Source organism: Arachis hypogaea, chromosome 9 (genome assembly GCF_003086295.3).
Source record: "Arachis hypogaea cultivar Tifrunner chromosome 9, arahy.Tifrunner.gnm2.J5K5, whole genome shotgun sequence".
NCBI lineage: Eukaryota > Viridiplantae > Streptophyta > Magnoliopsida > Fabales > Fabaceae > Arachis > Arachis hypogaea.
Window position 1 is genome coordinate 112,440,445 of NC_092044.1, and position 22,227 is coordinate 112,462,671.

The window sequence follows — 22,227 nt, forward strand, 5'->3', positions numbered from 1 at the left end:
AGGAATTTTTATCTTTTTGTTTCTTGCTTTTTTTTTTCCTTCCTCTTTAGTTGCGACCCTCTTGCTCTTTTCAATCCTTCCTCTTCCTTTTTTTTTTGTTGTGATTCGCTTTTAATTTATTGGTCAATTTTATAATATTTATTATTTAATCTTTAACTTACTTTTATAATAAATTTTAAATATTAAAAATTATTTATTTTTATATTTTTTAAATTAAATATTAATTTTTATTTTTTTATAAGATAGACATCACCTTTTAAATACTATAATAAATTTTTTAAGTGTTTTATAAAATGTTTAATTTGATAAAATCCTAACTATTGATCAATTTAATGGTATATTTTAACTCGCTAATTTTCTATTGACATAATTTAGAGGAGCCGGATCTAAGTCTCTATGTTCCATAGTTGGTCTTTTTGGATGGATATGGATTATAAGATTTTTGCCTATTTTACACGGTGTTATGAAATCTGAAATCAAATAAGGAAAGTTAGATGGAGTTTCAAGCTTCAACTTTCAACCCAAGTTTTCTCTGGCATGAAACTATGTATGTAACTATTGTGAAAATTTAAGTAAAGTTATTAAATTTATCAAATTATTTAAGGATTTTTAAATATCAATCTCATATAAAAATATTTTTCTTCTTAACCATTTATAAAATAAATAAAAACACGGCTGGTAAACAAATAAATAAAATAATAATTCCTGTTTCAGACTTTTAGTTTTTTATTTTACTATTATTTGAAAACAAAATATTAAGTTGAAAACGATGTATCTACTTTTGCGATAACTACTGCGAGTGAATTGTTTAATTAATTAGTTGTTGAAAATATTTAAAAATAATGATTAGATAGTAAAAGATGGCGTAAGATACATGTATAAACATGCAAATCAAATCCAATTATGATTTATGAACATTCATAACTTGTTAACCAAGCCATTATTTGAACTTTTGAAGATAAAATTTAAAGATTTGACTTAACCTCCTATTTCAACGCAGTTCTCCCGTTTTTTCTGAACCAATCACAACCCTAACTTCTCTCTCATAAATATTTAAATATAACCCCCTCCTTCGCATCGCAACCCTTCATCCTTCTTCATTCCAACCATAACCAAATCAGCCGCACCACCACCACCACAACCACCGCGCACAACCGTACCATGGGTCGCTCCCATGTCCTCCTCCTCTTGCTCCCCCTTCTGGCGGCGGCCGTCGTGGTGTCCGCACTCGACATGTCGATCATCGACTACGACGCGAAGTTAGAAGCCATGACGGAGAGCCACCTCATGAACCTCTACGAGTCATGGCTGGTGAAGCATGGCAAGGTCTACAACGCGTTGGGAGAGAAAGAGAGAAGGTTCGAGATCTTCAAGGATAACCTGCGGTTCATTCACGAACATAACAGCGCTGGGAACAAACCCTACAAGCTTGGCTTGAACAAGTTCGCCGATCTGACCAATGAAGAGTACAGAGCCAGGTACCTCGGCACCAAACCCCGCAGCTCCTCCCAGCAACAGCGATTGCTCTCTGGCAACAGGAAGAGTGACCGTTACGCATTCCGCGCCGGCGACGAGTTGCCTGCTTCTGTTGATTGGAGGGAGAAGGGTGCTGTCTCCCCCGTTAAGGATCAAGGCCAATGCGGTTAGCACATTATATCTAGGGTTTAATTTTAATGCACTATAATATTAATTGCTCTAAAAGAATTTGGTTTTGTTGTGAAGGGAGTTGTTGGGCATTCTCGACGGTTGCTGCGGTGGAAGGGATCAATAAAATTGTGACGGGGGAGTTGATATCTCTGTCAGAGCAAGAGTTGGTGGACTGTGATAGGAGCTATAACATGGGATGCAATGGAGGCCTCATGGACAATGCATTCGACTTCATTATCAACAATGGAGGCATTGATTCTGAGCAAGACTACTCCTACCATGCTCGTGAAGGTGTTTGTGATACCAATAGGGTCGGTATATATCCCTTTCACTCTATCCATCTAATTACTATTATGAATGTCCTAAACTAAATTGGCTTTTTGTCAGAAAAATGCTCATGTAGTCACCATAGATGGTTATGAAGATGTGCCAGAAAATGATGAGAAAGCGTTGACCAAGGCTGTTGCACACCAACCTGTTAGTGTTGCCATTGAAGCTGGTGGCAGGGCCTTCCAACTTTATCAATCTGTAATGTTATTCTACCTTACTTTATATTACATTACATAACTCCTCATGTGAATAAGATAATAGCTGAGATATTAACATGTATATTCAGAAAGAAATTTAGTCAAATATGTGAATACTAGCCTTTTTGTTTATCAAATTATCTAACGATTTTTTCGATATTTTGTTGATTGGTGATGATCAGGGTATCTTTACCGGCATATGTGGAACTGAACTTGACCACGGTGTTGCCGCAGTTGGGTACGGAACAGAAGACGGTAAAGACTACTGGTTGGTGAGGAATTCATGGGGTTCAGGATGGGGCGAGGAGGGTTACATCAAGCTGGAGAGAAATCTTGCAAATGGCACAACCGGAAAGTGTGGTATCGCAATGGAGGCATCATATCCAATCAAGAACAGCACCAACCCACCAAACCCTGGTCCCTCACCTCCATCCCCAGTCAACCCTTCCACTGTCTGTGACGATTACTACTCTTGCCCTTCTCGCACCACTTGCTGCTGCGTCTTCGAGTATGCAGGATTTTGCTTTGGATGGGGATGCTGCCCTATGCAATCCGCCACTTGCTGCGACGACGGTGCTAGCTGCTGTCCTCCTGAGTTTCCCGTCTGCGACACTCGCGCCGGAACCTGCAGATTGGTACGTAACTGTTATATGCTCTTTCTTCTTTCCTTTTTGTTTTTGTGTCTTAATGTTCCTTCATGCAATGCAACAGAGTAAAGATAACCCATTCGGAGTGAATTCCTTGCCACGAACACGTGCTACAAGCACTTGGACTCAAAGGAAAGTTGCCATGAAAGACTGCTTATTGGCATGAAAAAAATGTATATAGGGTGGTGCTGTGGTGGTGCTTCGGTACGGTGTTGGTCTCTCTTTTAAAGTATTATTAGATGGTTTAATACGTTTAATTAATTAAATTGTTTAATGTACTTAAATCATTCTTCTACAAATATTTTATGTCTTCAAGTCCAATCTCTTTGTTGCTTGGGAAGGATTGTAATTGTAAATACAGATCCATTTTTCTTTTCTTTTTCTCTTTCCTCTGTCGCGATATTTTCCAGTACCCTAACTCAATATATATACTACAACATTCATCGATCACCGTTTATCAATTCTGTCTCTCTTTCATTTTTAATTGGAAAGAATGGAACTTATTAATAATTGAAAAACAGTTCTAAAATACATGAATATGCTACTATTCGCAGAACTCCATTACGGAAAAGAAAATTCTCAATTTATCAATATTTTCTCTAATTTACTAAAGATATTTTTGACATTTTTATTTAAATAAATACTTTATTAAAATTATATATTAGTGTAAATTCTAATAGATAATTTAAGAACGATTTTAATCTCTTACTAATATACTTTAAAGTATGCAAATCCCTTTTAAATAAGGGTTAATAGTCAACTTCGTCCTTAAATTATAAGTTTGTAAATTTGTAACTTAGGACATTAAAAAAATACTTTACATAGTCAGTAATAATTTAAAAATTAAAAAAAATATATTTTTATCATGTATTTACTTAAATCACTAGAATATTACAAATTTTTATAGTATTCATAATATCTTTTAAGCCATTTTTTAAAAATTATTTTGTATAGAATAAAATATATTTTTTAATTATTTTGTATGTAATAAAATATTTTCTTTCATTTTTAATTTATTATTGACTATGTAGAGTATTTTATTTAAAATTTGAGTACATGCATGTATTTACCTAAATCATTAGAACATTACAAATTTTTATAGTATTCTTAACATTTTTTAAGCTACTTTTTAAAATTATTTTGCATAGAATAGAATATTTTTTGTAGTATAATTTAAAAAAATTTATTAAAAAATATCCATGAGCTATTAAAAATGGACAAAAGAGTATTGTATGGAATTCGAATTGATAGCTCATTAATATTTTAAAAAAGTCTCGTAATTAAATATTTTGTTAGCTTTTTTTTAATGTATGAAATAAAATATATAAATTTTTAAATTTTTAAATTATTAATTTTTTAATAAATTTTTTTAATAAATTAATTTTTTAACCGTATAATTCGAATTATACCATGAATAATTCGAATCAGTCAAATTCTGAATCACCCTGATTCGAATTACTGTAGTTCGAATCAGGTTGATATAGTGTGCGTGTATAATGATTCGAATTATATGTAAATAGAGTTCGAAATAAGCTGATTCGAACTACATATAAACGTACATTGATTGATTTATGAACCTGTTCGACGGATTTATGTAAAAAAATTTTCACTATGGCTTAATTAAGTGATTTGCCCTATCCGACAGGCCAAACACTAATCCATCGCGGTACTGTGCTCCATTTAAGGGTTGCCGCTCACCAATGGATTGCTGCATGCACAAGGCGGGATTCAAACCCCGACACTTGCCCTTTAATTAACTTATGAAAATTGTTGTGATGCTCTTCCTATAAGTCATGTCGCATGAATCACCAGAAAAGCTGATGCGAAAAACAAAAAAAAATCCAACCCAACCCAATTATATTGGTATTGTACCGACTTTAATTGATTCAGATATCAGACTTAAAATCGTAAAATTTAATTATCCAATTATCTAATATATTATATTAAAAAAATAATATTTATATAACTTTTACTAATCCTAATCTCACTTTAGTTTTCATTCCACTTTTTTATTTTTATTTCTCATAGTTACGAAAATATATTTTTTTTCCTTTTATTTTTCAATGTCTCATAAATTTAATTTTAATCGAGTACTCTTTTTTATTTTTATTTCTCATAGTTACGAAAATAATTTTTTTTCCTTTTATTTTTCAATGTCTCAAATTTAATTTTAATCGGGTACTCGATTACCCAATCCAACCCATATTTCATCAATTTGGGTTAGTTCCGTTTTCAATTACAAAAGCACATTAACCCAATCCAACTCGAACCGATGAAATTTAATCAATTTTGATTCTCAAATTCACCCAAACCCAACCCAACCTGGCCTGATTACACCCATAGGAGCCAAGCAATGACGTGCAAACATTTTCCTTTTCTTAATGAACGTATTTATATATACCACTACGGCTCTATATATATATATATATATATATATATATTATTTATGGTTTACTTAGATTGGTGTTTTCGGTTGAACCACAACTTGACATGTGTCAATCGTTGAACCTACATCATCACGTAAAACCAATTGAAGCCATTTTTTGAGTGAGTTGCAACCTCAAACCTCACAAGAAACAAGAAAATTCAATTTACCAAAAGACTTAACATTGTCTCTTCCAATCAAAACTCTACTATGTCTATGTACTTCATATTATGAAAAATACAACATCAGTGTTATGTTTGTGCCTTCTAAGACGAAAAGAGCCTAGAAAACAAGTAACCATGGCAACCCTGTACTGTATCTAGCAGAGGTGCAACTTGGCATGCATCGTCAACGTCGCGATTCTTCCATTTCTCTAGTATAGCTTCAGCATTAGGAGCAAGTTGATGCTGCAAAACTGCAGCACCAAGAGGACCTATCAAATTCAACCTTGTAGCAGCAGAAATAACATCCCTCATTGTGATGTACATATAAGCTCTTTGAGAATCAGTACTATCTAATCCTAGTGTGCCACATATAAGTCCAAATATAGGAGCATGGTGAAAAGATATAGTACCTGACCCCAAAGAAGCGTTTCTCATTGTTTTCAGAGAAGGGAGTTCCGAGAACACGGCTGAACCCACCCTCATTAGTGCAGACCCTTGTGAGATCGATGCCTTTCGGCTGACTTCATTTGTCAGTGTGGCATCCAATATTTTGTCAAGATTGTGCCAGGTTTCCAACTTGGGCGACACAGAAGCCAAGTGCACGAAAGGAAGGAGTAAGCTTCCTGTGTTCTCCAAGACATGGATAATGAATGTCTTGAGTTCATCTGGATTTGAGACCAGGTTGGACTGAACTGCTGCTTCAAGGCCGAAAGAGTGAGCAAAGCCGCCGGTAGGTAGAAGAGAATCAAGCAACTGCCATTGGCTCCACTGTGCAATGGAGTCTGCAAGGCGAGGTCCATTGTCACACCCTTCACTTATTTGCATTGTAAACGACAGTCAGCTGGCATCGACGACAAATATCAGATTCCCACAAAAGCCTAGAAGAAGAAACCAGGCTTATACATTCAAATTCTTTAAGGAAATTGAAATACTTGCAGACATCATTTGAAAATGAATTACATATCATACAAGAAATAAAACTCAATGTCTCGACCAAAATTGAGCTCCCAAAAGCGTGATCTTGAGGTCACACAAAGACAACTCAATCATTGCTCCAAACCTATCTTCAAACAAATGCTTAAAATTCGGAAGAACCGTGAAAATTCCTCAGTTCCCTTTCTTTAATTATTCTGAACTCTCTATGCCATGCTTATTAATATTAACCATAATTCACTTACGGAGGGAGTAGGACATTTATTTATCAGATCTCATTATGAATTTGAACTCACTATGTTGTTCTGTGTCCAAACAAGGATTTGCAAAAAATGTTTTTTTCAGTCCAATCAGAATCATATCTTACAACATAACAAATCAGCATGTTAAAATCAAATTGCACAAGGAAGTAAGAGTTGGAACAATCTATTAATGGTGATTCTACATTATGTGATAAAAAGACAAAACATTCAGTAGTTCCAACCTACAAACAAATACACCTATGCTATCACAAGAAAAGGAAGGGGGGGGGGGGGGGGGAGGGGGGACTAAGACTTGTTTTCTTGGGATTTATCATCGTCCCTATTCATGAAATGGAATCCCATAATATACCTATATTCTCCGGTACCAAGGCAACGGGAGCAGTAACCAAGACCGCTTCCGCCACAAGTTCTACACCATTTTGGCCATTCACCTTTCGGGAGCATTTCCAAATGAACCTGGTTTGTCCTTCCCTTCCCACGACACTGGTGGCAATCGACTCGTCCACTCCCCTCACAGACTACACAATGTGGATCCGGCTTCTTTCTTCTCTTCTTCTTAACATTTGACTCCGTTCTCACAACCCAAGATGGCTTAGTGAGTGAGATGTGACTATGTGGCGTCAACTTGGGAGAGCGCGGAGGAGGTAGGCCATTGAAACTCCCACTCTCGAATCGAACCATTGTCAATAAACTCAGGGCCAAAATAGCCATCTATCAAAGCAAGCAAAATATTTCCAGTATCTACTCCACCATGACCCTTGATATCTGAAACAAACGAGCTTCTTACTTACTTTAACATTTTCTCAAACATCTGGTGGGCATGATTGTGACTGTTCCTCAAGGTTCTGAGAACCGCTTTAGTTACTGGTTCACCGGTCCAACCGTGGTTCAACCGAAAAACCGTTTTTGAATAAAATAATAAATAAATTACAAATAAACATCCAAATACAACAGCCACAAGCACAACTCGCTTTTTATTTCTTCATAAAACATTAACGTGAACCATGAAGAAATATGGCTAAAATGTTCTAATCTGAGTCTTGGCAAGTTAGCTAGCAGCAGCACCTCCAGTTTTGGAAGAATATCCTCACCGATCTCTGTGAATGGAATAAGTTCTTCTAATCTAAAGCAACTGTGAATTTTCAGTTTCTGGAGCTCTAAGAGATATTGAATAGCCCAATTGCAAAAAATGGTTCTTAAAAAGGGTAATTTTTCAATGTCAAAACCTTTAATTTGGAAAGAGATCCAGGATTCAGAGGACCTCGAAACACACAATTCAGTTCAAGCAATTTGTTTAACAGCAACAAAAATTAAAAAACAGCAACAAATAATTACCCTAAACCCTAAAATCAATAAATCTATCAACAAAAATTCAAAAATAGCAGACTCAGAAATTAAAAAACAGCAGCAGCATAGCAAAACCATTTTTATCAATAATTTCAACAACAACACAACTTATCAATGATTATTCAGAAATAAAAAATTCAGAACACAGCATAAATGATGCATTACAGTGTCACATTACATGTTTTTTGTGCATAAAATTTTATTGGAGAGTCAAAATTATTGTTCACATTACAAGGCACTATTATATTATTCTGGTTTGAAGCTTTGTTGTTGTCAGCTACCCCACATTCTACAAACAGATACAATTGCAAGATACTATGGACTAGAGAAAGGGCAAGTAGTTAACTTACAGTGGTGATATCACTCAGATGCATGTCAATAAAAAATAAAGAACACACAGAAACAGCAACACAGCAACACACAAAACAGCAACACAGCAGAACCAGAGCTCATTGAATAAAAAATCACAACACACAAAAATAGCAACACAGCAGAACTAGAGCTCATTAGTAATCAAATAATCATTCAATAAAAAATTAAAACACGAAACATTCAAATAATCAGTAATCAAATAATCATTGAACATGGCATAAATAAAAAACGCAGAAGAAGTTAGCAGGGAACTGACCTTCGAAGTCTAGGGTTTTTCTCTTGGTTGAGCTTCTGCTCTCTGAACTCGAAGGAAGGAAATTGAAATGAAGGGTTTTTCTTCTGAGCAGTCTGAGCAGAGGGCCAGAAGCGCGACGGAGACGGAGGCCAGGCGACGAACAGGACTCAGAAGACGGTGGTGGGTTGGAAGAACATGCGGCGACCAGACGAAGACGATGGTGCCTGAGCTCGCGACGGACGGTGGCAGGACCGCGACGGAGCAGATGAATACCAGGGACTGACGCGCAGAGCTCGAGGAAGAAGAAGCTGCGATTCTTGAAAGAGGAAGAAGCACGGACGACCAGACGATGATGGTAGTGCCTGAGCGCGACGGACGGCGGCAGTCCTTGCGGCGGTGGTGGAGAAGCTAGCGTTTCCTGGTTCAACTTCCGTTTTTGATTTGGGAAGAAGCTGTTTAGTTAGGGGTTTGGAATGAAGACTGAAGGCTAGGGGAAGGAAGTCATGCTCGCAGGAACCAAAACGACATAGTTTCATCCAACCGGCCGGTTCTGGTTCCAATCCGACCGACCGGTTCTCGGCCTATTCAACAGTTTCTTAGCGGTTTTTTAATTAACAATTTTATGGTTAATTGAATCATTAATACTGCTAATTCACAATTCGATTAGTCGGTCTGCTGTGATTTTCAAAACCATATTATTCTTAACGTTGTGTATATTGAAACAACATTGCATCCCTTTTACTGGATGATTCTCCATTTATTCTATTGTACTATACACCTACCTAACTTATACATCTTCTATGATCACGCTGATTGAAAAATGAAATATTTGAGGATTAATTCATAAAATTTGCCCCCCAAAAAAAATGTCGAAACATTATTGAACAATATCATAGTACTTAATATTTTCTATTGACAATTAGGAGTGAGTACGAGTCAGATTGGTTCGGATTTAAGGTGAAATATAAATCGAATCAATTGAATTGTAATTAGTTCGGTTTGATTCAGATTTACATTTTTTATGTGTGTACTCGATTATCCGTTGGTTTTCTGGAATTAAAACGGTGCCGTTTTGATTTTTGGATCAACGAACCGAGACTTAAAAAAATCCGGTCGATTTATCAGTTAACTGTCGATTCATCCAGATTTTAAACCAATTTTTTGCATAACAGTTCTGGAGATTAACCGGATCGGCTAAATAACTGGTTCCCGATTAATCCAGTCAAACTGGCCGATTCAATCCAATTTTTAGAACTTTGATATAGAGTGATATTTTGCCGAAGTGTCGAACACAAATTTTTGTTGAAAAACACAAAAATTTATTGATATAGCTTATTGATATAGGATACAAATTTTTAAAGTATAATATAAAATTTTGCACATAATACAAACTTATCAATAGAATATGTAATCCTCTAAAAATTTCTATATTGCATATAAAAAATTTTATGTTATGCCACAAAATTTCTATTTTTATGTTATTAATAGAAGAAGACGAGAATGGTAGTGACAACGACGACGATAATAAAAAAAGAAGATAACGACGATAATAAAAAAGGAAGAACGAAGAAAGAACGAAAAAAGAAGAAGCGTCGCCCAAACAAATTTTTATTTTTAAACAACTTGGTTAAATTTAATTACTCAAAAAACTTGCACATCTAACATTTATATATATATATATTATATTTATTATATATATATATTATATTTATTATATATATATACATATATTATATTTAAAAAAAAAAAAACAGATTCATTGAATAATGTCTCCTACACTCATTTTTTTATTCCTCTTACATTTTTTATAAAGAAAATTTTGACAACGGAAGTCTTCGCAGGATACACCAATACTAAATTGGAATCGGGTACTCCTGGGAGCACACCTACCGTCGGATCATTAATTTCTGACGTCATAATCAATAACCATGAATGCAAATTGAAAATTCAACGAAACCCCGTTCTGATCCACCTCGAAACCCTAACCTCCCAGCTCCTTCCTTGCTTCCCTCTCTCATCCATTTCCGCTCCTTCGGATTTCTCACATTCGGTAAGATTTCTGTCCTTCCTTTAGATCTGAAATTGCTTGTTTCTTTCGAATCTTCATTGCGATTTTACCTTTTTATTTGACTTCATACGTATCTTGCGCTAATCCTCTTCGAGTTTCCAATTTATGCCAAAAAAAACTGTGATTCATAGTTCAGTCTCATGCATTTTCTTATCTTGTTATTTTCTTTTTCAATGGTTCACTTCAGTTGGGTGTTTGGGACCTTGAGGTTTCAACTAACTGAACTCATTATCCTGAACTGATTTTGGCCGAGATGCTTAAAAAGGGACAATACTATATAAAACTGCTAGTTTTTCTGTGTAGTTGACAAGAGTTGCTATTATTAATATGATTATTACGGTTGTTGATTCAATTTTGTTATCCCAAATGTACATATTTCCAGTATAAAACATAAGCTTGTTTTCTGTTTTCCACCTAATAATCTTAACAAAGAATATCATTTTATGTTTTTTGCCCTGCATTTTGTAAATTCCATATCTGAATTTGCAGCATCAACTAGGAAGACACAGTAGGGCTACCTAATGATAAGAACAACAACTTCTGCCTAAGTTGCCATTGGCATATATATATTTTCTCGACATAATGGAATCGGTCCCTGGTGATGTATCAAATTTACCTCCTAGTAAAGACCCATCTCCTTCACCTCCAGTCAAAGAGACCGATGGACAAGCTTCTTCAGCTCCTGTAGCCTTTGGGCAAGATAGTTCTGCACATGTGGCACCATCTAAGCCATCCTCCACCGGGGCATCATCTTGGGCCAAAAACTTGAACATTTCTCAGCCATCTGGCTCACAAGATGACCCATCCACTGGAAATGCTGGGAAATCAACCTTTGCTCGCATAACCAGTAATTTGGGATTGCGTTTGTCACCAAAGTCTCCTCCGGCAGATGACAGTTCCAATGAGACACCAGCACAATCTAATATTTTTGGAAGTATCACAAGAGGTTTGGTTGACACTTCTAAGAATGCAGTGAAAGCTGTCCAGGTTAAGGCACGACATGTCGTTTCTCAGAATAAACGCAGATATCAGGTGTCTTTCCTTTTCAATATAAACTACTATGTGTTTATTCTTGCTAGACTGTTATGTCTTGTGATTTGAACAATTTATTGTTTCTTCTATTGGGATGGTTTATGCGATCCCATGTTCTCTATTCCCTTCCCTTTCCTTAATTAGGAGTTAGAGCTTATCTCTGAAGCCTAATCTCAGATACCACTGTTGTGATAAGCAAAATTGAGCTAAGCAATATTATATTGTTATTGGTTATTTAGATCATATCTCATTGCTGCAATTGAGTTCAAAATTCTCTGGACGTTGCAGATGTTTTCCTACTCCTTGATAGAACATGAATATAATTTAGGTTGATGAACAGTGTCGAGAAAATACTTTCATTCATTCATTGCTTAATTATTGATGCTAGTTGGTTGAGGTTGATTTTCGTTTATATTTATTTCTATCTTTCTTCTCCTCTATTTTTTTTCTCCCTCTGAAGAGTATGTTCTTATCAAATAACTTTGTGGCTAATATGTACTAGTATTGTTGACTATTATGCCTGTTTTCAGGAAGGAGGTTTTGATTTAGATATGACATATATCACAGAAAACATCATTGCTATGGGGTTCCCTGCTGGTGACATGAGCTCTGGGTTTTTCGGTTATGTTGAAGTGAGTTGCTGAATTTTGGTATGCAGTTTGTTATGGTAGTTGTTTTCATGTTAAACATAAGTGTTCATACTCTCTCTATATATACCATGCAGGGATTTTACAGAAATCATATGGAAGAAGTTATTAAGTTTTTTGAGACTCACCATAAGGTAGCCACACATATTCTTACATGAAATTTCAAGTACTCATGCATATGGCTATTTGTGGCTAATGTTATATCCCATGCCGATTATAACCATTGAAATGTTTGTAATGCATTTAATATGTCCATTAAATGTTTATAAGTTTTCAGATCCCTTGTTTAATTTGGTCCATTAAATGTTTATGGCTTGCTAAACATTTTGGTGCATAGCTTGTTGTATTTACAGTAAACCTGTATATTTCCTTACTTCCTTTATAATAAAATGAGCCCATGTTCTATACATTCTGTTATCCTGCCATTGCCCTTTTTGTGTTTTATTGTTTTATGGTGAGTTTTAATTTTATTGGAGAATCTCAGATAACCTGAATACAAGGGTGTTTTGCTTCTTCAGTGTCCTAAAATTTGAAAGCCCAGGAGCCTCTGTCCTTTCTTTTCATTTCTTGTATAGTTTTGCATTTGACTTGTTTTTTATGCGCAGGATAAATACAAAGTGTACAATCTTTGTTCTGAGCGGCTGTATGATGCATCATTGTTTGAGGGGAAGGTGAGTCCTAAATTTTACCGAGTCTTTGAGGAGAAGTGTGGAACCACAGAAGCGATGTGAATTTCGTTTATACTCCATAAACTTTAAGTGTCATTAATGTATGCTTTAATTTCTTTGTCTACTTTGAATATATTAATTCATATAATCTATCATTAGTTTTGTTATGATGATAGCTAGACAGCTTAGACTACATGTGCCAGCTTTCTGTTTCACTTGGGTTTTAGGTTTTTTCAGCACTTAGATTTGTTTTTCAAACCAACTGCTGCTTTCATCTGCAATGTCATATTCCCTCTTCAGGTGGCTAGCTTTCCATTTGATGACCATAATTGCCCCCCACTTCAACTGGTTATCTCATTCTGTCATAGTGCATACTCGTGGTTGAAGTTAGATATTGAGAATGTTGTGGTTGTCCACTGTAAGGCTGGAATGGCAAGAACAGGGTTGATGATTTCCAGTCTTCTATTATTCTTAAAGGTGAGTAGTATCTAAACATTTTCATCTAAATTTAATGAACCTGCTTTACATTTACTCCATCTTTCTCTTTATGCTGCTCAGTTTTATTTAGATTTGGCAAATTAAATGTGCTGCAGTTCTTTCCAACTGCTGAGGAGTCAATGGATTACTATAATCAGAAACGATGTGTTGATGGAAAAGGACTTGTTCTGCCCAGTCAGATTGTAAGTTCGGCTTTGCTATGTGCTAGTTCCGCCAAAAATTGGGGATTCTGGAGTATTACACTCTTGCTTCTTCTTGTCTCATGTCTTACTTTATCTTTTGTTTAGAGGTATGTAAAATATTTTGAACGTGTCTTCACTTACTTCAATGGCGAAAACCCACCTGCCCGTAGGTAAGTACTGGCCCTGATTTAACTTAAATATTCACCTCATTGATGTCTAGTATGCTGAGATCATATTCTGTTCAGGTGCATGCTTAGGGGATTTCGGCTTCACAGGTGCCCTTACTGGATCAGGCCCTCTATAACTGTCTCAGATCATAGTGGTGTGCTTTAAATTCTTGTGCTAAATTTCCCCTCATGTTTATATAGTTATGGCTACTCTCTGTGTGGATCTAAGAGAAATATAGATATGAAAGACACTTAACAATAGCATTTGCTGTTGATGCAATCCCCCTTCTTTTCTTTTATTTATTTATTTATTTTTAATGTGCAGGTGTGCTGTTCTCTACCAAAAAGCATCCAAGGACCAAGGATCTTTTGGTGCGAATCCTTAATATTTTGCTGCCAGCTATTTTTATCCCCTAGTTCTCCTTTTTCAACCAATTTTCTATTTTTAAACTTGTTTGGGATTTTGTTGTGATACAAAGTAATGATTTGCAGCCAGAAGATTTCTGGTTCAGTGCTCCAAAGAAGGGAGTAATGGTCTTTGCTTTGCCAGGAGAGCCTGGTCTTACAGAATTGGCTGGGGACTTCAAAATTCATTTTCATGATCGCCAAGGAGACTTCTACTGGTACTAATCAATTTTCTTAATCAGTACTCAATTGCTTCTGCTGATAATCTTGAGCTGAAATTGAAATATCTTGCTCTTTTTTTCTCTTAGTTGGTTGAACACAACTATGACAGAAAATAGAAAAGTATTGAACACCAGTGATCTTGATGGCTTTGACAAGGTAAATCTATTGTGCTCCTTTTATGATCATCTTCGAATATCTGACGATTGTTGTCAAGAGTTGGTGTTGTAAGTAATAGTACACAATGGTGACTCTCAGGAAATTGAAACTAGTTTGTTAACTTTTCATTAAAATTATCTTCTGGCAGAGGAAATTGCCTTCTCCAGGATTCCTGGTTGAGGTTGTGCTGGTTGATTATAATGGTAATGTTGTGGCTTCCGAACCCGAGGCCACTGGAAAAAGATCAGATGAGAGTTCAAGTAATAGTGCCACCCCTGTTGAAGCAAGCATACGGGTGCAGAATACAGACAAAGAGTCAGGGAGTCGAGATAAAGATGATGTGTTTTCAGATGGTGAGTCGGAGCATTCTGCTTCTTCAAGAAGCAAGCAAGCAAAACCAGCTTCTGAACCAGTTAAAACGGTTAACAAGGCTACCAGTGGATCTGAAACCAACAAAATTTCAAATCAAGTTGCAAATCTAACACATGCAACTGAACAAGTTTCTTTGGAAAGTGCAAGCTCGAAACCAGTTCATGCTGGTCAACCAAAAAGTGATAATGAAAGAACTGTGTCTGGTATTGAGATGGCCAGCTCAGAAAGTGAGTTTAAGGCCATGGCTGCAGATGCATCTGTTTTTACATTTGGAGATGATGAAGACTACGAAAGTGATTAAAGTTCTACGGATTACCCTGGTTTCATATACTTTGACATTTGTATATAATATTGTTTGCAACTCAGTCTGGTACAATGTTCATCTATCATTTGTTTGTTGGTTGGTTTGTTCTAATGTTGAATTTGGTTACATTCAGTACAAAAGATTAAAAATAAGAGCTGCTGACTAACATTATTGGTTGGCTATTCTTAATTGCCTTCTTAAAAAAAAAAAAGAAAACAATGTTTAATTAAAATTTAAGAGCTTGAAACCATCTGTATACCTGTATTTATTTATATTTTCTTTTTATTATGTAGTAGTTATTCTCCTTCAAGTCATTCTAACAACATTAACTAAATTAAGTAATTTCTGTATAGCTGTAGTATTTCTATTTGTCTTCCTTTTTTCGTAAAAGAAAGTTATTTATTTCCTTTATTTGTCGTCCTTTTGTTTGTAATATAAAACGTAATAAACAGTTAAGTCAATTAGGAAAGTAAGGGTACAAATAAAGTTTAAGCTTTTGATTTAATAGTCACAGCCAGTCATTGGTATAGAAAACGCAGATGCTTTAATTCATAATTTCATATTGCACTTAATTTCATACATTTTTTTTTTTTGGGGGTCATACTACACACTCCCACACACACAAACGTAGCAACTACACTAGGATTCGAACCTGTTGTGGCTTCATTTGAGGCAAATATCTTTGTCCCTGCATCACTTAATTTCATACAGTTTAAAAACTACAAAATTATGTAGCGGACACTTTTTTTTTTCTTTTTTTTTTTTAATACGAAATACATCTCACTACTGCTGTATGTCAAATAACAAACGACGTGTTTTAAAAGGAAAAGCAACCTTTCGCATCGATTCTCCTCCAACAAAAATATCCTACACCATGAGCTCTGCATTTAGCATCAATAATACACTTTTCTAGTTGCTTTAAAATGATGTTGGACATTGCTTATTTTAGCTACAAAAGCTTTACCTTTTACACTCACTACTATTGTTTGCATATCTTTGACAACTCTGATCACTTAATGATTTTTAAAGGTCTCATCATAGCATTGTCTTCATGGTCCAATATCTGCATAAAAATCAGAAGTGAGCAACAATATTTTCTAATTAATAAAACTTTTCAAGTTGAAAATGATGAGCACTCACATGGCAATGATACACGTAGCCTGGTTTTGCCGTTGCATCAAACCCATACGACGCATTGGTGTGTATGAAAGAGAATCTCACCACAATCTTCGTAACAAACTCGGGCATCATCTTGTACACATTCTTCCACCCTTTCTCATGAGCCGGTACCCCTACTTTCTTGCCACGTGCATATCTTTCCACGTGGCACTTCAGCGCATCGTTGAGTTTCGTCATGCAATCCTTGAATATCTCTGGATCCACCAGCTCCGTCTGATCCAACACCTTGAACAAACCCAAATGAATGTGCAACGGGTGATTATCCTCCGTCAAGTTGATCACATACCACACCTCTGTGGACCCTTCTTTTGGTGTTTCCGTTACTGATGCATCGAACGGTTTCCCATTTAGGTACAAGTGAGTTGGTTCATTTGTGGCGCTAGTGTACTCGTACATAGCAATGTATCGTGTGCGCGTCGCATGGGATAAACTTGCATCCGGGTAACGTAACAACCTCCGAGGGATCCGTGACGTGTCAACTTCTTCGTTAGGCAAGATGATGAACTTCATGACTTTGCTGTTAGCTTCGTTGACCATGTCACCAGACGGGTAAGGATAAGGAGCATCGTTGGCTAGAATTGCAACTTCGCTCTTTGATTCGGAAAAGTCAACAATGATGTCTGTGATCTCAGATGGCCCCAGTAGAGTTTCATTGGCTGTGATTGGCTTTTCAATGTAAGCAGAATCGGATGCCACGTGTGTGAATCTCAAGCCGTTGGTGAAGAAAAATCTAAAGAACCTTGCATTGCTAGCGTTGATTATTCTAAACCGGTATTTACGACGTCGTACCGTGAGGCGTGGCCATGCTTTGCCATTCACAACGATTGCGTCACCAAAATACTCTGGCTGCCACTGAGGGTGTATGGTGGGGTTGTTTCCAGTGGAATTCATGAAGATGGATCCATCGGTGCGGAAGCTACGATCAAACACAACCAACGGTAGATCGAATTCGTCGCCGTGGGGTAATCCAAGTGGCGACTCAATCGAAGGGTGACGAATGATGTAGGCCCCAATTAAGCCAGCTAGAAGGTTGATTCTAGTCAACCCCATGGCATGGTCATGGTACCAAAGATTTCCGGGTTGCTGGTTGTTAGGATAGTAATAGGTCTTGTTAGTCCAGGTGGGTCCCTTGTGTCTAAATCCTGATGTGAACCATGCGTACGCGTTTCCATCGCTCTCGGGTGCATGAATACCACCGTGGAGGTGAACTACCGTAGGGATGCCTTCCCTTGCAACGGTCAATGCAATGGGAATTGTTGGATCCCATGGAAGTATGTTGATTGGAGGGAGGTGATTTTCCCACGTCACATGGGTTCCAACTCCATAAAGTGCCTCAATGGTTGGACCGGGAACCGTTGCTTCTTCAGGGTTCAATCCATACGCGTATACGGTCGTCGCTGGGAGATCCCTGTGGAATTTCTGCAAAAACCAACCATCTCTTTTTTCTTAAGTGTATGATTAAAACTACTAGTGTAGTACTGTACAATATCGTTGGATGATGAAAATGATTGACAGGGTGGAAGGCACTTTGCAATTGCAAGTGAATAATTATATGTAGTAAAGATATACTAATATTCGGAGTCTATCGTGCAATAATGTCGCTCAATTAATGCTCATGCACTAAATAGAACTTAGAAGAATAGAATAGTACCACTGTACGAGAAGCTTTAATTTTTTTTAATGAAGGTGGAAATATTTGGCTTTAGTCGAGTGCACACCACCACTGACAGATTCCCGCTTCCTTACAAACTAGCGCGGGGTTGGTAAGATCAGATTCACATGCTTATGTCCATTACAAATCTATGTGAATCTATTGACTTTAAGGTGGCGATATATAAGGTAATTCACGCTAATAAAATGAATAAAATTTAAAAAGATTTTGTTAGGTAGATAATGACTTTTATAACCAATGTAAATAATGAATTCTAAAATTGGTCCAATAAAATAAAAATACACTATACTCTAAATTATTCACCTAAATTTTAATATTATGATAATTATCTGCACACATAGTAGATTGAACATCAGATATATTTATTGTTCATATTGTTTAGTATTTTCATTATAATTATGTAGATCTTTTTAATTAAAATTGGTTATATATTTTGTTTTGAATATCTTTATATAAATCGAATTAAATTTACTCGATTTATACTATCTATATGCAAATCGAATGAAAGTTTATTCGATTTACCATATATATAATGTACTAATAATAAATCGAATAAGTCGATTCGATTTATTTAGAGCTTATTTGGATGAACTTTTAAGAAAATATCTTTTTTTAAAAGATTTTGTAGAAAAGTAAAAATAATTTTATGTTATAAAAAAAAGATATTTTTATTTTTCAATTATGTTTAAGTATATAAAAGTATTTTTTGTTGATTTATTACATAAAAAACATCTTTTTTAAAAGAAAATTTTTTTTTTAAAAAAGATAATAAATTGTAATTTTTCAAAAAAGATGTTTTTTAAAGTCAATAATATATCAATTTAATAACACCTAAATAAATATTTACTTACATATCATTGACTTTAAAACATAAATATTAATAAAAAATACTTCTATTTAGATTCAAATAAAATATAAAAAAATCAAAATAAATAATAATCAAAATCTAATTTTTATATTTTAATTTAAATTTTAAAAAATTTATATTTTACATACTTATAAATTTAGAATGGAATAATAAATTATTTTTAAAAATTATTTTTTAACTTATTAGTATCTAAAGAATTATGATAAAGAATTTTGTTTTTAAAATATTATTATAAAATACAATCCTTTAAAATAATATAAAAATAAAACTTAAATTTTTTAATAAAAAATAACAAATAATTATATAATATAAAAAATAATTATGTTTATATAATATATAATTTAAAAAATAATTAAAATATTATATTAATTAAATTATTATTTTTAATTTAAATATCTGTATAATTTTAAACTTTATCTATTTTATTAGCATAAAAGACCCAAGATATATATATTTGTAACATTGGAATTAATAAATTTAAAATTATTTAAAATTTAGAGGATGCAAATGTTTTAAAATAGGAAACGGACTCTAGATTTTTCTTTTATAAAAACAAAACTTGTTGCGATCGTGAAATGGAATCCAAATTGGAAGGAGAACATTTAAATTTGTTGGCGTAAGTGGATTGGGCACCTCAGACAAGAAACAGGATTAGATCTTTTTTTTTTTTCCTAAGATATAATATGTGATCTTTCATCAAACAATTTATAAAGTGGGATTAAAAAACATATTAAAAAGTATTAAAAATTAAAAATTATATTGAGATAATCTATTGTCAACAAAAAAAATACCAGCATAAAAAGAAAAACTATTTATGAAACATAAAATATTGAGCACGTAACGTTAGATCTAAATTCAGAAATTTTTTTTATATTGGATTATTAGAAATGAATTTTTCAAAAATTATTTTAAATTATATGTTATGTATTATTATGGGTCTTTATAAATTTGTCTTTTAAAATTAAAAATAAAAAATTTATAAAATATCAGTAATATTTTGTTCTTTATAATTAAAAATATTTTTTTTCAAAATATTAGTAATATTTTATCTTTTTATAATTGAAAAATACTTTTTACTATAAATGACATTTTGTATTACTACTATAACGGTATAAAATACTAAAATATTAAATATTCTCAAATAACCCATAAGTAAAAAAAAATAGTCCTAAATTCACACAAAAAATATACAAGGTGGAGCTAGGCAGACCTCTTTAATTATCTTTTTTAATTTTAGTGATAAAAGTATGATATCTTTAGATTGGTCATCAAATTCTTGCCATGGGATTCGGGGAAGAACGACGTCGTAGCTTACATAAGCATGTGGTTGCTTGTTTCTTAGTACATGAGAAACTGTTTCATAACGGCTTCAGGGGCAATTTGTTCTTATATGAAGATATTATTCGTCCTTATGTTTAACATAAAAGTATAAAAAAACGTATCTAAAAAAAATTTGAATTATAAACTATTGTTTTAAACAAATAAGCAACTTTTGTTATTTGTAATCATTAAATAGCTATCAATAATAATTTTAATGATATAAGATTTTATTAAATGACTAGGAATTAGTTACTTTTTTTTTTTTGCTGAATACATACTAGTAATAATTTAATAAAATTGCTGTCTTCCTAAACTTTTTAAAAAAAATAATGCAAGCATTTAGCATCAACAATAATTTTAGTGAAAAAGTAAATGCCAAAAATCAAAGCAAAGAAACACAAACGGCACACTAGAGGGTTCAGACAAAAAGATAAATTAAAGGATAAGGAAATCATCACATTGAAAGCGGCAAAATAAATAAAAACAGAATAAAGAATTAGAGACATACCCATTTCTTCTTGAACATGCCAATAGTGAGAGATTTGGATTTTGGGACGCCATGGACAAGTTCATAACCGAGAATTCTGGGAATTTCTGGAAGTTCATCGACAAACATGTGCAAGTTTGATACATTTAGAAGCATATCAGAAGCTGATATGCATGTAAGAGCACCTAAAAGAGCCAAAAGAGTGACAACTTTGTGAAGCAGCAATGTTGGGTAGTCCATGGCTGATGCTATTACCTCTCTGGTCACGGGTGTAGGCCAGCTATATCTATTGACATATATAGTGTGAGGAAGAAGCTAAAAGAGAACAAGGGTAATGTATAAATGTATATTGGTGCAGTGGCTAATGGTGGAGATTATGCGTTGTGGCATAATGCTGATTATTGTATTTTGGGTCCACGAGGGTACTCCAAAGATGATAATCAATAATGCATTGGTTATAATTTTGTGTTTAGCTTTTAGCAGATGGAAAGAACAATCATTGAAGTAAAAAGTTAGGCCAAAAAAAAAAAAAGTAGATGTGGAAGGGAATAGAATAGACTCCTCGGACCCTTCTCTTTCACAATGTTTTTTGTGGAACCAGATGGAGGCTTTTTTTTTTTTTCCTTTTTTTTTCTAAAGTTGGTGGTGATATTTAAACTCGAGATCTTTAGGTGAAGATAAAAGTTTTTGGAGACTTCTTTTTTTTTCTTTTTTGTAATGAAATCAATTCTATTAAATATCAGAGATTTTATGAGACTTGATTTTTTAAAACTTAATTGTTAAAATTTTGATTCCCAATTATTCAATATTTTGTTTAAATAAATATTAAAATTTAAATTTCATTTTAGTCATGTAGTATTTTAGTTTACCGAACTAAAGAATACAACGAGAAAAAAAATTACTTGGTAAGTTTTAATTTGTGTATTTATTTCTTGGCAATCGTTTGTTTTATCAATGGTAAGTTTTAATTTGTATATTTATTTCTTGATAAACGTCGAATGCAAATCTTGACTTGATATATATGGCATAAACTTTATTTCTTAAAAGATAATCCAAATAATCAAAAAATCACACAATGTGATAAGAATAAGATGCTATCATTTGAAGCGAAATACACCGAAAGATCATTGTATACAAAAATGACTGGTTTAAATATTAGGACAAATATATGAGAAGAATATTAGTCACCAAATACCTTTTTTATTTTATTATCAAATTTATGATTAAGTAAAATATATTTTTTATTTTTTTGATATTTTGAACATTTTTAAAATCATCTCTAGTATTTAATTTAAAATATTCAAAAACAAATTAATTTTACTATTTTATACAAATTATTTAATTTTATCTCTAATATGCTTCTTATCATTTTTCTCATCATTTACTCTTTTATATTATGAATAACATAATATTTAGTTCT

At 33.9% G+C, this 22,227-nt stretch overlaps 5 protein-coding genes across 9 annotated transcripts; 2 read left to right on the forward strand and 3 right to left on the reverse strand.

Annotated features, from left to right (window-relative positions):
• Positions 1-1,038: 1,038 nt before the first annotated feature.
• On the forward strand, positions 1,039-3,271 carry LOC112711977 (cysteine proteinase mucunain-like). Its single transcript, XM_025764739.3, has 5 exons — positions 1,039-1,642; positions 1,723-1,958; positions 2,035-2,175; positions 2,357-2,809; positions 2,886-3,271. Exons 1-5 carry the CDS (start codon positions 1,162-1,164, stop codon positions 2,985-2,987), a joined length of 1,413 nt encoding a protein of 470 aa, XP_025620524.1. The 5' UTR covers positions 1,039-1,161; the 3' UTR covers positions 2,988-3,271.
• Positions 3,272-5,287: 2,016 nt separating this feature from the next.
• On the reverse strand, positions 5,288-9,051 carry LOC112711978 (urease accessory protein F). 5 transcript variants are annotated; one of them, XM_072203897.1, is made up of 3 exons: positions 8,582-9,043; positions 6,956-7,729; positions 5,288-6,288 (listed from the first exon to the last, which is right to left on the reverse strand). In XM_072203897.1, the coding sequence occupies exon 3, from the start codon at positions 6,233-6,235 to the stop codon at positions 5,513-5,515; it is 723 nt and encodes a 240-aa protein (XP_072059998.1). In that variant the 5' UTR covers positions 6,236-6,288; positions 6,956-7,729; positions 8,582-9,043; the 3' UTR covers positions 5,288-5,512. The 5 variants fall into 5 exon arrangements, with proteins under 5 accessions (XP_072059998.1, XP_072060000.1, XP_025620526.1 ...); XM_072203899.1 differs by having other exon boundaries at positions 5,288-6,251; positions 6,956-7,371; positions 8,582-9,030; XM_025764741.3 differs by lacking the exon at positions 6,956-7,729 and having other exon boundaries at positions 8,582-9,051.
• LOC112709528 (uncharacterized) lies at positions 6,892-7,317 on the reverse strand. Its single transcript, XM_025761413.1, has one exon. The coding sequence runs from the start codon at positions 7,315-7,317 to the stop codon at positions 6,892-6,894; it is 426 nt and encodes a 141-aa protein (XP_025617198.1).
• A 1,256-nt stretch (positions 9,052-10,307) lies between the features above and the next one.
• Positions 10,308-15,470, forward strand: LOC112711980 (phosphatidylinositol 3,4,5-trisphosphate 3-phosphatase and protein-tyrosine-phosphatase PTEN2A). The gene is made up of 13 exons (XM_025764742.3): positions 10,308-10,610; positions 11,118-11,660; positions 12,191-12,292; positions 12,385-12,441; positions 12,913-12,978; positions 13,276-13,452; positions 13,569-13,655; positions 13,761-13,825; positions 13,901-13,977; positions 14,148-14,194; positions 14,315-14,445; positions 14,536-14,605; positions 14,754-15,470. Exons 2-13 carry the CDS (start codon positions 11,211-11,213, stop codon positions 15,276-15,278), a joined length of 1,854 nt encoding a protein of 617 aa, XP_025620527.1. The 5' UTR covers positions 10,308-10,610; positions 11,118-11,210; the 3' UTR covers positions 15,279-15,470.
• Positions 15,471-15,802: 332 nt separating this feature from the next.
• LOC112711981 (multicopper oxidase LPR1) lies at positions 15,803-21,431 on the reverse strand. Its single transcript, XM_025764743.3, has 3 exons — positions 20,829-21,431; positions 16,422-17,879; positions 15,803-16,344 (listed from the first exon to the last, which is right to left on the reverse strand). Exons 1-3 carry the CDS (start codon positions 21,045-21,047, stop codon positions 16,291-16,293), a joined length of 1,731 nt encoding a protein of 576 aa, XP_025620528.1. The 5' UTR covers positions 21,048-21,431; the 3' UTR covers positions 15,803-16,290.
• Between the last annotated feature and the right edge of the window lie 796 nt (positions 21,432-22,227).